At 39.5% G+C, this 17,133-nt stretch overlaps 2 protein-coding genes across 2 annotated transcripts in view; both read right to left on the bottom strand.

The window, feature by feature from the left end:
- CDKN2AIPNL (CDKN2A interacting protein N-terminal like) overlaps window positions 1-17,133 on the bottom strand; it is a 413,846-nt gene that overhangs the window by 201,678 nt on the left and 195,035 nt on the right. The gene's annotated exons all lie outside the window — the stretch shown is intronic.
- The window catches only part of SAR1B (secretion associated Ras related GTPase 1B), a 1,003,791-nt gene continuing 987,430 nt past the window's right edge, over window positions 773-17,133 (bottom strand). The window contains exons 5-8 of the mRNA XM_050792874.1: window positions 12,295-12,360; window positions 9,155-9,258; window positions 7,643-7,774; window positions 773-6,645 (exon numbers count right to left, since the gene is read on the bottom strand). Coding sequence (XP_050648831.1) covers window positions 6,529-6,645; window positions 7,643-7,774; window positions 9,155-9,258; window positions 12,295-12,360 — 419 coding nt within the window. The 3' untranslated portion in view covers window positions 773-6,528. The remainder of the gene's footprint in view (window positions 6,646-7,642; window positions 7,775-9,154; window positions 9,259-12,294; window positions 12,361-17,133) is intronic.

Raw genomic sequence — 17,133 nt, 5'->3', positions numbered from 1 at the left:
AGCACTTTGGGAGGCCAAGGTGGGTGGATCACGAGGTCAAGAGATAGAGACCATCCTGACCAACATGGTGAAACCTCGTCTCTGCTAAAAATACAAAAATTAGCTGGGCGTGGTGGCACGTGCCTGTAGTCTCAGCTACTCGGGAGGCTGAGGCAGGAGAATCACTTGAACCTGGGAAGTGGACGTTGCAATAAGCCAAGATCGTGTCACTGTACTCCAGCCTGGGCAACAAGAGCAAAACTTCATCTCAAAAAAAAAAAAAAAAAAACAGAAAGAGAAAGAAGGAGGGAGAGAGAGAGAGAGAAAGAAGGAAGAAGAAAGAGAGAGTGTATATAAAAAAGAAAAGAAAAAAACTGAGAAGCTTGTTAAAGAGTCAGATTCCTGCCTCCCACTTCCACCCCCAGATCTACTGAATCACAATCTCTGGTAGGATTTTTTTAAGCGTGTGTGTGTGTGTGTGTGTGTGTGTGTGTGTGTGGTTTAAAGCTCTCCAGGAGATTCTGTGCATACTAGAGAACCTTAATGTAGATAAAATGGTTGTCTTATTTTTCACATTTCAACTGAGTCCACATTGTGTACTACTTCAGTTTGTCCATAAGTTGCTTTCAGTTTTACCGCACAAATTAGGCCTTGGTACTTGAGCAAAGGTACCTTAGAATCCTTGCACTAAGAAAAAGTTCTACAATCTTTGTAATTTTCAAAGTCCAAGAAATTTCTAATGAACAAAATGAAAATTATAGTTGGATAATAAAAATGGAACTTGACACTAGAGTTCTTCAAGACCAGATTAGTATTTTATTTTTCCCTTCCTGACATTCAAATTCATGGGAGGTGAAAAGATAAAAGAACATAATCAAAATAACATATAAACACAATTCAAAAACGTTTAACCATCTATTATAGCTCTTTGTTGTAAAACACACAAAGTTAAACAGAAACATCTTCGTATAAATTATCCTTAATAATCTGTATACACTGTGAAACAGTTGAAAATTCACACCAAGATCCTAGTGCAAGCAGCAGTGTACAAAAGTGCAAACAAGGTTAGTGATTAACAACTTACCATCAATTTACCACTTCAACATACTTTACATTCAGCCAAATACTGAAGGCTTCACCATGGAAAAACACTTTTATCACTTTTAAATTAACTTGACTACATTTACCCTGAGTGCTCTTGCCTCAGTATGGCAACTGATTATGAGTTCAGGTTAGGAGCAACACCAGGGAATATAGAAACCCATGTTAAGTTAGCCATTCTGACGTGAATCTATACTTGAAAACAATCCCAAAGAAAACCTGTATGTCAAAAATGGAACTGTTTCTGCCTTTCACCCCAAAATATTTAAAACTAAATCTAAGCCACTATTTAAAATGCATGCTGACCAGGTGCAGTGGTTCACACCTGTAATCCTAGCACTTTGGGAGGCTGAGGCAGGCAGATCACGTGAGGTCAGAAGTTCGACAAGCCTGGACAACATGGTGAAACCCCGTCTCTACTAAAAATACAAAAATTAGCCAGCTGTGGTGGTGGATGATGTAATCCCAGCTACTTGGGAGGCTGAGGCGGAAGAATCACTTGAAGCTGGGAGGTGGAGGTTGCAGTGAGTGGAAATCACACCGCTGCACTTCAGCCTGGGCGACAAAGTGAGACTCCATCTCAAAAAAAAAAAAAAAAAAAAAAAAAGTATGCTGAAGAATCTATCTACTCCAGTGCAGCTTTTAAACTCAGTTTCCTATTTCTGCCCTAAAATCTATTTGGGGCAGGGGACACACCTGAAACAAAGTTGGCTTTGGATAGCTTCACTTACTTTCCTTTGATTACTTTGGATTCTGTTTAAAAGTATGATGAAAGCCGTGAACAACAATTAGTGCCATTAAATATATTACCTATTTAATGCTCTAAATTATAAGGACAAAAATTAATTGGTTCAGAACTGCATCTTTAATAGACTCTGTAGCTTCCCTTGACACTAGAGGATCTTTAAAATCCAGGTGTTGGGTGGGAATTTGTGAGGGGAATGGTTATAGGGTTCAGAAGTGGAAACATGGTTTTAATAAAATTCCAGTCACTTTACACAGAGGCAGAGTCACATATCCCAAGAGCTGGTTCTTTTATTTGGTTAAAAAGCACTAACTTGAATTTCAAAAGAAGGATAATAATGGAAATGACCAGAAGCATCAACATGTAGTTTTAGCCTGGGCACAGTGGCTCATGCGTATAATCCCAGCACTTTGGGAGGCCGAGGCGGGTGGATCACTTGAGGTCAGGAGCTCAAGACCAGCCTGGCCGAATGACGAAACCCTGTCTCTACTAAAAATACAAAAATTAACTGGGCATGTGGGGTGCACCTGTAATCCCAGCTACTCAGGATGGTGAGGCACGAGAATCGCTTGAACCCAGGAGGCAGAGGTTGCAGTAAGCCAAAATCGCACCACTGTACTCCAGCCTGGGCAACAGAGTGAGACTTCGTCTCCAAAAACAAACAAACAAACATGCAGTTTTGATAATTTAGTCCTTAATTGAAGCACACTGTTTTCCTCAACTCTTGTATTTATAGCAAAGCCTCTGGCTTTTAATACAGGCTACCTTTTATTCCCTATTAATTTTGCATTAAGAAACTTGTTTGCTAATTTCTATTTTTTAATTGTTTCTTGAAGATTTTTTGATGCTTCACCAACTTTTTACATATGTTTAAAATGATTTAAACAATATGCTCCAAATTAAATGAACAGAAGGAATTTTGAGAGATTTCCCTTTATGTAGCTATTCTCAGTGCACTCTGGTCAAATTTTACTTGGCAATAAATCCTTGCAAACTTCAGTCATTTAAGTGACTAACAAGACTGAAATACCACATTGAGTCACTTACCAAATACAGTTTCAGAAAATGTAAACCTTTCTCCTGAAACTCTCCAATTATGTTAACTAGAACTATCTGTTTCTAATGATGGAACATATGAAATGCTGGGTTTTGAATGTAGTTAATAAAATAATTTTCTAGAAGGCAAGAAACACTATTATCACAGTTATCACCCTATTTTAATGATTTATATGTAGTTTATGTGCTGGAAAGCACTATAAAGAAGTATGAGCCAGTTGAAAATTGGCTGGGCATGGTGGCTCACGCCTGTAATCCCAGCACCCTGGGAGGCTTAGGTGGGTAGATCACGAGGTTAGGAGTTCGAGATATGCCCATCTAAGCCTGGCCAACATAGTAAAACCCCATCTCTACTAAAAATACAAAAATTAGCTGGGCATGGTGGTGTGCGCCTGTAGTCCCAGCTACTTGGGAGGATGAGGCAGGAGAATCACTTGAACCCAGGAGGTGGAGGTTGCAGTAAGCTGAGATCGTGCCATTGCACTCTAGCCTGGGCAACAAAGCAAGACTCCGTCTCAAAAAAAAAAAAAAGAAAAAAGAGCTGGTTGAAAACTAAGAAAAGAAACAATGTTCTGCTTTTATGCTATAAACCACAAAAAATTTGTATATGGATCCAGGTACACAAAACTAAAATTTAGGTCTACACAGGCAGTATCTGTGTTCATATATCTTTGGCACTCATACAAAGATACTGGTTTAAACCAACAGTGAATAATTTTCTTATTCACTGGAGAATAAGAGAAATGTCTGTTCTCCAATTAAAAAATGCCATAATCTCCATTCTAAAAATTCACTGAGATAAACTGAAATCTATCAATTTAACCAGCTTGATCCAAAAGTGTAATTAACAGCAGTCAGTAAAACAGGTGTGGGATAAGAATCTCTTTAAAAGTGTAAAAGTGGTTTGAGACCTTATATTTTTACATTTCAGACTTCAGATTTTAAAAAATATTTTGGACAGTGCCTGATTTGGATGTATACCACAGTGTTAACTACACCCTAACATCTTACAGTGTGGGACACACAATTAGCCTATGTCCCCAGTACCAGTATTTACCTGGAAAATACTCCATGGATGCACATGTTCACACAGGCACATGCAGAGCTGTCTTTCCTCTGTGCTTCTACTGTTTCTTGCCATCCTCTTACTTTGGTTCTCTTGAAAAAGAGCAGTACCCAGTGCATATACTCTGGAGAGGTTCTCAGAGCTGGACAGTCAGTCAGTCCTCTGGCTCAGGAACTCTGCCCCCTAAAGCTGGGAGGAAAGCTGGTTGCTGCTAAACATGGCTTCCTTTCTAGAGGCTCGGGCCATAAAAATTTTGTATCTTTGGGAAAATACCCACAGTTTAGCTGTGGTCCACAAAGTGACTTTGTTTCTTTGATCCTAGTGCTACAATTAGAATGAGGGTTCTGGAGCGAGATATATTATACCAGAAAGCATTTTTCCTGGCTAGAGAAACCAGTACGTTTTTTTCCTTTATGCCAATTTACAACACAAATAATTAACTTCTTCAGTATCACAACAGATACTCTAGGAAATACTTGAAGAAAGGCAGGTCCCCGAAGGTACTAAAGACAGATAACACAAACAGGAGACAGTTATTTTTAATAAGACTTAGTTCTATTTAGTCAGAACTTAAGGAGTACTTTAAATCTATCTGGAAGAAGAAATCAATAGGCTGCAATGTCATGTTCTACTTTTCCCGTAGTGCTACTGATGTTTCTAGGAAGAGAGGGAGCACTTTTATTTTCATTTAGAAAGAAGATGAAAGTGAAACAGAATAGTCAGATTACTGAAACCAAACGTCATCTTAAGAAGTGACCTTGTCCCCTTAGCTAAATAGTAGTTCCTTCCAGTCATATTCCTCAATCCTTATCTGCTTCATAGGTTGTATTATCGATGACAAAAAGGACTGTAACTCTGACATGGACAATGGCTACAGAAATCACTAATTTTTGATATTAAAATTATTCTTGATGGAATTGGTTAAATATACTATAAAACTTGGCTTATAATCAAGATAAATCTTAAACTTGAGGGTCTTTAAAAATACATTTTTGGCACTTACCTTTCATTTTATATTACTAATGATGGGAATATAAAAAAATTCAATTTCTTAAGAAATTATAAAGCTTTTGAAAAACTAAAATTTTCTTAGTAAGCCTAGCAATGAGGCTTGCAGGCCCTATCACATGGCAAGCATAATATCTAAAAACAAAAGTTAGGTCAGGCATGGTAGCTCACGCCTGTAATCCCAGCACTTTGGGAGGCCAAGGCAGGCAGATTACTTGAGGTCGGGAGTTTGAGACCAGCCTGGCCAACATGGTGAAACCCCGTCTCTAAAACAAAATGAAACAGAACAACAACAACAAAAAGCCAAACAAACAAAAAGTCTTTGTTGTATGAAGTGAGAACTACCTGAGAGCAAATAAGAAAAAAAGAAAATTGGAAACAAGCACTTGTTTTCTTCTACCAGGATATAAAATATGCCAAAGAGTACAAAAGAGCTATAGGATAGGAACAAAATCTCCACATATCTCAGACTGACACAAAACAAGCTGTTTTATTCCTCAGATATACATGTCTCTACAATGAAACTGCACACAAGGTCCTACTTATTGCTTGCTCCAGGGAGTACCGTTAAATGTAAAGAGACTGGGAATATATCTAAATGTGGAGAGAGTGGCGCCTGTCATTGCTTTTGGGGAAGAGGCACAGATTACCCCATTGTGCACCAATAAGATTGCAGCACTTCAGAATTAGACAGCTGGGATGGAACTACAGAGCCTACCAAACTGAGAATCAACCTTGTGTACCATAAATGCGCTTTTCTTCAGAAAGCCAATCCCACAGGGACTAGGACACAGACCCCATCAGCAATTGTAGTGGCAGCATTACTAATAAAAATACACATGATTCAGGGATACATGGTATCAGGTGCAACTGACCACAACCATCTCATGGTAAATACATAAGCCTTGAGAGGCTTAAATGCTATTCTAAATATTCTGAAGGAATCTCCTTTCCCAACAACCACCTCATATGCCTAATATTAAATACTCAAATTTTCAGAGTATACTAGCTAGATAAGACACCTTTAAATGAAACATTTGCCCAACAAGGATGCCAAACATTAGAGTTTGTTTTATTGCATGACGTTTGCATAAGAAAAAATGTTATTGAAAACTGTAAGGCATCATGCAATCATTGAATAAGCTAATTATTAACTGTACACTTAGGTGGACATATAATCTAAAATTTAAAAACTAGTTCCAAAAAAGTACATAAAAAATTTAACATGATGAGCTTTTAAATATGGTTTATATTTATAGTTTCATGTTGTTAAAAAGTGCTTCAAATGTACTGCTGGAAAGTTGCTCTTTACAAATGGCGCTGGGGTGATGTCAGATTATAAACTGTAAAAACCAATTACTTTTATGGAATTAGAAAGCTAACATCATGATATTCAAACTTACTTGAATCAGTTTTCAATTCTCACTCAAATTAAGTTGATATAACATTAATAATCTAAAAAACATCTGTTTTATAACCAGCAAAAGTCTATTGAATTCAAGTTATGCATGTTGAGCAATCAAATCTCTGAGTAAGCCTGAACGTTGACACGTGGAACCAACGTGGGTGTGTGTTAATCAATGTACTGTGCCATCCAGCGGAAGCCTTCTCCGTAACCTTGTCTTTTGAGCACACTACACATGAAAACTTCTAAGGGTCGGGCATTCAGTTCTTTCAGAGATACACTCCCCTAGAATAGAAGAGAGACATTTTGTTGGAATTTTATGAAATTAATAAAGCCCCACATCCCAGCAGAATTATAGGTTCTACTTTAGAACAAAGAATGGCTGTGATAAATCCATGACTGTGATAAAGTCATGGCTGCTTGGCATCCAAGCCCCATGAACACACAAGAAGCCTCCTTCTCTCACTCTACCTTAGGACAGGATGGCCACTCAGTGGGAAAGAGGTTAGCTTGCAAGATACCCAAGAATAAAAAAAATCTGACTTAGAAAAAAATCCGAACTGGCTGCACTAATATTAAAGACAAACATTCCCTGAGAAGGTTTACGACCAAACAAGGCATTTCCTAAAATTAATGTCGAGCTAATTTATGAAAAAGACAGAAAACAGACTAAAGTCTACTTTGTCTAACTTAAGAGCCTCCTGCTATATGCTGCAGTCTTTCTCCACCCTGAAATAGTATATGTAAACTAAGAAAATTCTGTAAGCCTCAGAGGTTCTTCCATTGTTTATCTGGATTTTTTCAATGCTGATGTTTTCCCCAAAAGAAATCCTAGGAAAAGTGAATACCAAAACAATCCGTCTTAAAGCTTATTATAAAGTATATGCTCAGAAAATCCTAAAATATTCCCATAACCAAGTTTATGTCTTATTTATCTCTGGTAAACTCAGGGCCTAAACACACTACTGGTATACTTAAACACTGAAATATATCGTTTGGTGGCTAATTCTGAAAATGTATGATGAATAACTTTGAAAGCTTTAATTTAGTTTCCCATAAGCACAAGCGTTAGGCATAACTGATTCTTGACATTTTTGTTGTCACCAAGAAAAGGTTTCATTCCATGGCAGAAAGAAATGAAGACATCAAAAAGACCCACATGTATAAATGACGGTTTAAGAAAAAAAAAAGATAATGGGCTTGTATAGTTCGACAATAGTAATTTAAGAAGACATTTGTACTGTAGAATTAAACACACCCATCATAATTTTTTTTTTTTTACCTTTCCTGTTGTCTGACCATATAAACCAAACATCTCTCGCAACCTCTCTTCACTGATGGCTTCAGGTCTGTCGATCTTATTCCCAAGAATCAGTATAGGCACATTAGCAATGGTTTCATCTGTCATTAGTGACTGAAAAAAACAAAACAATACAAAACAAGAGTTGATATGAAACCATCCGAAGAGCTTATTTTGATATGATAAAACAGTAAAGGACTCATTCTCTACCATATCATGTCATACCAACTTTCTTTGTCAAACTTTCCCCACATTTTAAATTGACCTCAATGAAACCATAAGCTCAATTCTTCTGTCTTCCTACGACTCTTCCTGTGAATGTTTACTCTGCTCACCCTGTAAAGCAGTGACACAGAGTGTACAGAGCCAGCACCTTAGAGGTGGACAGATCTGGTTTCACTTCTGGTTCTGCTGCTTCTGAGATGTGACTTTGGGCAAGTTAGCCTGACTGAAGCTCCAGAGAGAATTAGGAACAGTAGCATCCACCCTATGAAGTTGAGAATTAAATGAAGTAATACGCACAGTCTCTGGAACAAAGTAGGAACTCAGGCATTCTCTTTCCTTGTTTCGCAACCATAGAACCTACCTGGCCTTTTCCACATGTACAAGTATTTGTTTGCCTGCTCTAGGCAGAGCCATGGTAGATCAACCTTCAACCAAATCATGGACCTGCTTACTCTGTGGCCCCAGATCTGGTGCTGACCTTGCCTGCTGCTGTTGGGCCCCTTTACAAAGTATCTGACCTGGGATACTGGAGGGGAGGTAGCTACATATGCCTCTGCTCACTCCTGGGAGTAGTGTCAAAGATGGCAAGTCCTATCATTTCCAGGTTGTGGCTTAAGAAATAGCATCCTAGTGGCCGGGCGCGGTGGCTCAAGCCTGTAATCCCAGCACTTTGGGAGGCCGAGACGGGTGAATCACGAGGTCAGGAGATCGAGACCATCCTGGTTAATACGGTGAAACCCCGTCTCTACTGAAAAGTACAAAAAACTAGCCGGGCGCGGTGGCAGGCGCCTGTAGTCCCAGCTACTTGGGAGGCTGAGGCAGGAGAATGGTGTGAACCCGGGAGGCGGAGCTTGCAGTGAGCTGAGATCTGGCCACTGCACTCCGGCCTGGGTGACAGAGCGAGACTCCGTCTCAAAAAATAAAAACAAAAAAAAGAAATAGCATCCTAGCATGACCAGGGACTCAAGATCAACCCACTCCAGGAATATAGCAGACATGAAATATACTAAAAGGGTACATTCTGTACAGGGTGAGCTTCTTAAGTCTTCATAAAGGATGTCTGTGTTAGTACTTCCGCAATAGCTACAATTACTCAGTTACTGCCTCTGCATTCTATCACTACTTAAAGCAATCACTGAGCTCAACAAATTGCCAAGAGTTTCATCAGAGACTGCAGAAAAGCTGCACTCTGATACCTATATCTCCAACCTACTTCTGCAGGCTTACCAGAGTGATTTGACTATATTTAGTTTCAATTATTTAACTTACATCAAGTTCTTCTTTTGACTCTAACAGCCTTTCATGGTCTGCACAATCCACCAGAAATACAATGCCATTGATAGCAGGAAGATAGTTTTTCCACACTCTTCGAGCTAACAAAAACAACCAGGAGTTAGAGTTTATTTGTTGGTCAAACCCAGCAGATGGTTTAAGCAAAGAGTCCAACAAGATATCAAGTGCAGTAATCCCTTAGCTGCTGGTACTTCACAATATATTCAAGTTAATCTTTTAACTTGAATATAATGGTGCCAAATTCTTCTGAGAATAACAAAGAGGAAATTTCAGGTTTTCCTTGATTGTGGCCAAGTCAAATACTTTAGTCTCTTCCAACTACCATATGTAAGAAGTAGAATATTTAAAATAAAAATAAAAACAAAATGATACACATTAAGTTCATTGGAGGACCGTTACTATATAAATCTAAAATATAAGCAGTAAAAAAAAACTACATATATGTGTAATTATATATACATAAAAATGTGTGTATTTATGTTACATATATATGCAGTGTTCATTTTTTGACATTTCTAGTTATCAGATTTTTTTTTTGGCCAGTGATAAATTTAGAATGAGTGACAGAAGGAAAGTAATATCAGGTACAAGCTTGTTAAAATAATAAGGCTGGGTGTGGTGGCTCACACCTGTAACCCCAGCACTTTGGAAGGCCAAGGCAGGTGGATTGCTTGAGCTCAGGAGTTCGAGACCAGCCTGGACAACATAGTGAAACCTCATCTCTACAAAAAAACACAAAAAATTAGCCAAGCTGGATGCAGTGGCTCATGCCTGTAATCCCAGCACTTTGGGAGGCCAAGGCAGGTGGATCACCTGAGGTCAGGAGTTGGAGACCAGCCTGGCCAACATGGCGAAACCCCGTCTCTACTAAAAATACAAAAATTTAGCCGGGCTTGGTGGCGGGCACCTGTAGTCCCACGCTGAGGTAGGAGAATCACTTGAAACCGGGAGGTGGAGGTTGCAGTGAGCTGAGATCCCACCATTGCACTCCAGTCTGGGTGACAGACTCCGTCTCAAAAAAAATTAGAAAATGTGGTGGTGTGTGCCTGCCCAGCTACTTGGGAGGCTGAGGTGGGAGGATGGCGCCTAGGAGGCAGAGGTTGCAGTAAGCCAAGATCATGCCACTGCACTCCAGCCTGGGAGTCAGAGCCAGACTCTGTCTCAAAAAAATAAGTAAATTAAAAAAAAAAACATAAAAACTGTTTTACTCATAACAGAAAAGAAGCTCAAATGTTAATAATTAACTAAAGTCTATGAAATCATAAGAGTAATTTTTTCCACAATGTAACTTTCTTCACTGACTTGAGTTGTATGACATATCTTTTTTTTTTTTTTTAAGAGACAGGGTCTTGCTCTGTCATCCAGGCTAGTTCACTGTAGCCTCAGACTCTTGAGCTCAAGCCATATTCCCATCTCAGCCTCCTGAGTAGGTAGGACTATCAGTGTCTATCGCTATGCCCCATTAATTTTTTAAATTCTGTGTAGAGACAGGGTCTTGTTATGTCGCATGGCTGGTCTCGAACTCCTGGCTTCAAGTGATCCTCCCAACCTCAGCCTCTCAAAGCGCTGGGATTATAGGCTTGAGACCCCACACCCAGCCATTATGACATGTCTTGAAAACAATATAGAAATGAAGTCTCAAATTCCATTAGATTCCAATTCTAATAATCATATTCCAGAAATTATTTTGTGTATATGCCAGACAATTACATGTCTCAAATGTGCTTTCACTAGTCAGAACCATTTACAATCTTTTCAACTATATGTTGTATCAGGTCTTTAGAATGCCCACCAACTCGGTAATATTCATTAGTTATGACTTACTATGAGGTAGATGTTGCCACATACTTTTGGGGATATAAAAAATGAACAGGCCAGGTGTGGTGGCTCACACCTGTAATCCCAGCACTTTGGGAAATTGAGGCAGGAGGACTGCTTGAGGCCAGGACTTCAAAATCAGTCTGGGCAAGATTGTGAGACCCCCATCTCTACAAAAAAAATTTTTAATTAAAAAAAAACAAAACAAAACAGGATTTTAGTCCCCACAAGTTTAATATAGGAGATAAGGCAGTCTTTCCAAACTTGTTGCAGACATGTACACAAATATACTAAGTGCTATGAAGTACAGCTGAGAGAACTCCAACTGAGAATGGCTTCCCAAGGGAGGTAGCAGGGCATATGCTGGGGCCTGAAGGGGTTACTCATGTGTGGATGGGGATGGCATGAACAAAAGCACGGAGGTAGGAAAACACCAAGAAGGTCTGATTTGGTTGAAGTAAAAAGAATGGGAAGGGGAATAGTGGGAAATAAAGACCAGAAAAGTAGGCCAGGTGTGGTGGCTCACACCTATAATCCCAACTTTTGGGAGGCTGAGGTGGGAGGATTGCTTGAGCCCAGGAGTTGGAGACAAGCCTGGGCAACACAGTGAGTGAGACCCTGTCTCTATAAAATAATTTTTAAAAGCCCAGAAAAGTAAACTGGGAACAGATCATAGAGATCCTGAACGCCAGGTTAATGAGTTTGGCCTTTATTTTGTTGGTAATGAGTTAGCCACTGAAGGTTTTTTTGTTTTGTTTTGTTTGTTTGTTTTACAGAGCAGTAACATGTTCATAACATGATTATGACAGTGAGAGGTAGATTGAAGTAGAGAGAATGGAAGTTAATTTTACTCATACACTTTACCACCAAAAGCAATTCCGATTTGAATTGGCCAGAAGTATCATGAAAATCACCCTTTGCTTTTAAAGCATTTATCGGGTAGTAATAATCCCTAAATTTTAAATCTACTCTGGCCTTGCGTGACTAGAATGAGATTTCATGCACTAGAACTAATGGCCACATTTTTGTTAAGTTAAAATAAAACAAAGTGACTGTAAGAGTAAGAGAATCTTACCTTGAACATGGCGAAACCCCATCTCTACTAAAAATACAAAAATTAGCTGGGCGCGGTGGCACATGCCTGTAATCCCAGCTGTTGGGGAGGCTGAGGCATGAGGATTACTTGAACCCAGGAGGCAGAGGTTGCAGTGAGCTGAGATTGCACCACTGCACTCCAGCCCAGGAGACAGAGTGAGACCCTGTCTCAAAAAAAAAAAAAAAAAAAAAAAAAATCTTACCTTGAACATGTCCACCCAGATCAAAAGTTGTAAACGTCATGCCAGCAATGGTCAGTTCTTCTGAAGCTAAATAAGATTTTAAAATATTTAAATTAAAAAAAAAAAAAAAAGATTTAAAAATATTTTTACAACATGAAAATCAGAAACCCATTAATAATGCTAAAAGTAGAGGTTACTCTTCAAAGACTTTCCTCCCCATCTAATTAGGAATAAATAGTAACTTCTCTTAGAAGCAAAATTTATTCAAAGACCCATGCTAACATTCTTAAATATCTGCCAGCCGTAATAAAGAAATTAATGTACTTTATGTTCTTAGCTCCCACAATTTAGCCTAAATATTTGTCCTGACATACTTATACTGGTCCAAGCAAGCATTAGGTCATAGCCTGTTCCTCTTCCTTATTTGAAGGTGTTTTTACCTTTCTCAGCATACCACAAGTTACTTCCTCCTTCCTTTGTTCTCATCTGCCTCTTTTAAAAAGTTCTAAGTTGCTAGCCAATCAGGACAAACACAGAATGTGAGGTCCCATTCCGGCCAATGGAAACCGGACACAGCAGCAGGGTGGACGCATCACATTATAAATGACCCTGTCTCCTTTGTTCGGTGTACTCTTGTGGCAAAATTGCTGGCGAGTGTACCCTTTCTGCAGAAAGCAAAAATGGCCTTGCTGAGAAAATTAAATTTACGTTTAAGTGCTATTTCTTTACAGCACCAGGGAACAAGCATTTCTAACAATAGCTTATATGACTACTTAATGTTTGATTTACTTTTATGGTAAATAAGGTCAAATCAAACATTTAGGAACTGGTACAATAATACCTTTTTTGTAATTAGATATACACCAATTCATACTGACAATATAACAACTAATTGTAATATTCAGTTCTGGTATTCTACTCACCACAAATCCAACATTTATTTTTCCTTCTCTATTCTTCCTGCTGAAAATGTTAATCTATTCAGACAGTTACTTGTTATGAATTCAAGTAACTGTTCCAATCTAATAACTGTTCATATAATTCATCTTAAATGATACAGGTGAAATAATTTTCTCATGACTGACATAAGACAGTCTTTAATAACAAAAACAATTATCATAAAAAATTGTGGCCATTATTTCCATAACTATCTTTCTTCCTCCTCCATTCCACTTCTGGGACTTTAGTTGCAGGTTTGTTAGACTGCCTGATGTTGTCCCACTGGTCATCGAGGCTCTGTTTATTTTGCTTTCTGTCACTTTTCTCTCTGTGCTTCATTTTGGATAGTTTCTATTGCATTGAGTTAAGTTTAGTGGTCTTTCCTTTTGCAGTACTGGCACTATCTAATTTACTATTAATCTTATCCAGTGAAATTTTCATTTCAGGCTGGACATGGTAGCTCATGCCTATAATCCCAGACTTTGGGAGGCCAAGGTGGGAGAATCACTTGAGCCCAGGAGCTTGAGACCAGCCTGGGCAACACAGGGAGACCCTGTCTCGAAGGAAAAGAAAAGAAAGTTTCATTTCAAATACTGTAATTTTCATTTCTAGAAGTTTCATTTGATTCCATTTTATATCTTCCATTTCTTTCCTCATGTTTGTATTTTCCTTTAAGTCCTTGAGGACATTCATAACGATTGTCTTAATGTCTTCATCTGCTAATTCCATCATCTTTGTCACACTTGTGTCTGTTTCTACTGACTGAATCACACTTTCCTATTACTTTGCATGTCTAGTAATTTCATATTGAGTGCTGGATTTTGTTGTAGTCCTTTGAAGAAGGTTGAACTTTGTTCTGACAGTTCACTTGCTTGCAGATCAGTTTTTAAGATTTGTTAGAAGGCTAAATGGGATTAAACAACAATGATTCCTAGCCCCATGAGAGCTCTAGTAATTATCTGGCCAACATATAATTGTTCTTTGACTAGGCTTTTGGAGTTTTACCCACTGCATACACAGATTGGTATTTGGCTATGTAAATTTCTAGAGTCCTTTCTCTCTAGAGGTCCCTCCTCTCTGGTACTCCCTCCTCTCTGTCCTAGCAAAAAAATTCTAGTCCTGTTGGCCTCTCCAAATTCTGGTCTACATCTCCTCAACTCAGCAAGACTATTGGACTATGTTTGGGCATCCTCTTTGCACCATGGTCTGAAAATTACCTCTTGGCATAAAACTAAAATAGAGTTGTTTCCTTTCTCTCAGGAATCACAGTCCTGGGCTAGCTGTTGCCCAATGTCTGAAAACAGTTGTAGCATCTTTTTTTGTCCAGTTTTCTAATTGTGTACAGTGGGAGGGTAATTCCAGACCCAGTACTCTCTTATGGCCAAAAGCTCAAGTGCCCCATAATGACAACGTAAGTGTTAGTGTAGCTACTTTAGCCCAGAGTATTTTATCTTGTTAAGAAATTCTGGGGGCCGGGCGCATTGGCTCATGATTGTAATCCCAGCACTTTGGGGGGCCGAGGTGGGCGGATAACGAGGTCAGGAGATTGAGGCCATCCTGGCTAATATGGTGAAACCCCATCTCTACCAAAAAAAAAAAATACAAAAAAATAGCTGGGCGTGGTGGCAGGCACCTGTAGTCCCAGCTACTCGGGAGCCTGAGGCAGGAGAATGGCGTGAACCTGGGAGGTGGAGCTGGCAGTGAGCCGAGATTGCGCCACTGCACTCCAGCCTGGACAACAGAGTGAGACTCTGTCTCAAAAAAAAAGAAAAAGAAATTCTGGGCTGGGTGCGGTGGCTCACGCCTGTAATCCCAGCACTTTGGGAGGCTGAGGCAAGTGGATCACTTGAGGTCAGGAGTTCCAGACCACCGTTGGCAACATGGTGAAACCCTGACTCTACTAAAAATACAAAAATTAGCCAGGCATGGTGGCAGGTGCCTGTAATCCCAGCTACTTAGGAGGCTGAGGGAGGAGAATCACTTGAACCCAGGAGATGGAGGCTGCAGTAAGCCGAGATTGCACCATTGCACTCCAGCCTGGGCAACAGAGAGACTCTGTCTTAAAATAAAAAGAAATTCTGGGCTGGGCGCGGTGGCTCACGCCTGTAATCCTGGCACTTGGGGAGGCCGAGGTAGGTGGATCACTTGAGGTGAGGAGTTTGAGACCATCCTGGCCAACATGGTGAAATCCTGTCTCTACTAAAAATACAAAAATTAGCCGGGAGTGGTGGTAGGCGCCTGTAATCCCAGCTACTCGGGAGGCTGAGGTAGGAGAATCGCTTGAACCCGGGAGGCGGAGGGTGCAGTGAGCCCAGATTGCGCCATTGCACTCCAGCCTGGGGGACAAGAGCGAGACTTTGTCTCAAAAAAAAAAAAATTATATGTGTAGATTGCCAAATGAATAAAATATTTAATACAATCTATATTCAAAGTCACTGTTCATAAGGAAAAGATAATGCTTAGATGTGGTTGGCAAACCACCTCTATGGTAATAATCCCCAAGATACTTTCTGCTTTATAAAAGAAGTCTGAATTTGACTATTTAAGATACAGAACACTGTTAACATCCCAGAAAGTCTCCTCTTGCCCCTTCGCAGTCAATCCCCATTTTCATCTCCAGAAGCAACCACTGATCTGAATTCCATTACCACAGGTTAGTTTTGTCTGTTCTAGAATTTCATATAAATGGTATCACACAGTAGATAACTTTTTATGACCGGCTTCGGCCACGTAGCATAATATGACTGAATGTATCAGTGGTTTATTCATCTTTTTGCTAAGTAGCATTCCATTATTTATCCATTCCTTTTCTGATGGACATTTGAGGTATTTCCAGTTTTTGGCTACTACAAATAAAATTTGTATAGACTGGGCATGGTGGCTCACACTTGTAATCCCAGCACTTTGGGAGGCTGGGTGGGTGGATCGCTTGAGCCCAGGAGTTCAAGACCAGCCTAAGCAACATGGTGAAACCCTATCTCTACAAAAAAATTTAAAAATTAGCCAGATGTGGTAGCATGTGCCTGTAGTTCCAGCTACTTGGGAGGTTGAGGTGGGAAGATCACTTGAACCTGGGAGGTCCAGGCTGCAGTGAGCCGTGATTGTGCCATTGTGCTCCAGTCTGGGCTACCAAGTGAGACTCTGACTCAAAAACAAAACAAAACAAAACCCAACTCACCACCAACAAATAAAGCTAGTATAAACATTTTTGTACAAGGTTTTTGGTAAATATATTTTCTCATTTCTCTCGGGTAAATAGGAGTAGAACTGCCAGATCAAAGGATATATGCAGGTTTTCACATATGCTTTTTTTTCCTTTTCAAAAATTTTTTCTTTTCCACACCACAACAGATCACATATGCTTTTGATTAATTAAAAAATATGAGTTGAAATGAATGTGAGCTACAGGAAAGGCTGAGATAGCATCTGTTTTCCCCTAGTATCTAGAACAATGTGTGACATAAAGTAGGTGCTCAATAAATATTTGAATAAATGAAAGAGAACATCAAAAAATTAAAAAATGACTTACACCTAATACTTAAGACCACTCTGTAGTCTCTTCCAGTTATGCTGGTTTTTTTTTTTTTTTTCCTGTGTTTTTTGTTTTTTTTGAGATGGAGTCTGGCTCTGTTGCCCAGGCTGGAGTGCAGTGGTGCGATCTCGGCTCACTGCAACCTCCGCCTCCTGGGTTCAAGCAATTATCCTGTCTCCACCTCCCAAGTAGGTGGAATTACAGGCATGTGCCACTGTGTCCGGCTAATTTTTGTATTTTTAGTGCAGACGGGGTTTCACAATTTTGGCCAGGCTGGAAATTATGCTGTTTTTGCAGACGATTTGTCAATTTCAGGAAATCTTCCTTTTCCAACCTCACTAATTGTTTTATAGATAAAATACTTTGTTTTGTTTTGTTCCATCCTCGTT

The sequence above is a fragment of the Macaca thibetana genome, chromosome 6, assembly GCF_024542745.1.
Source record: "Macaca thibetana thibetana isolate TM-01 chromosome 6, ASM2454274v1, whole genome shotgun sequence".
In the NCBI taxonomy this organism is placed as follows: domain Eukaryota; kingdom Metazoa; phylum Chordata; class Mammalia; order Primates; family Cercopithecidae; genus Macaca; species Macaca thibetana.
This window is presented reverse-complemented; position numbering and strand designations above follow the sequence as displayed.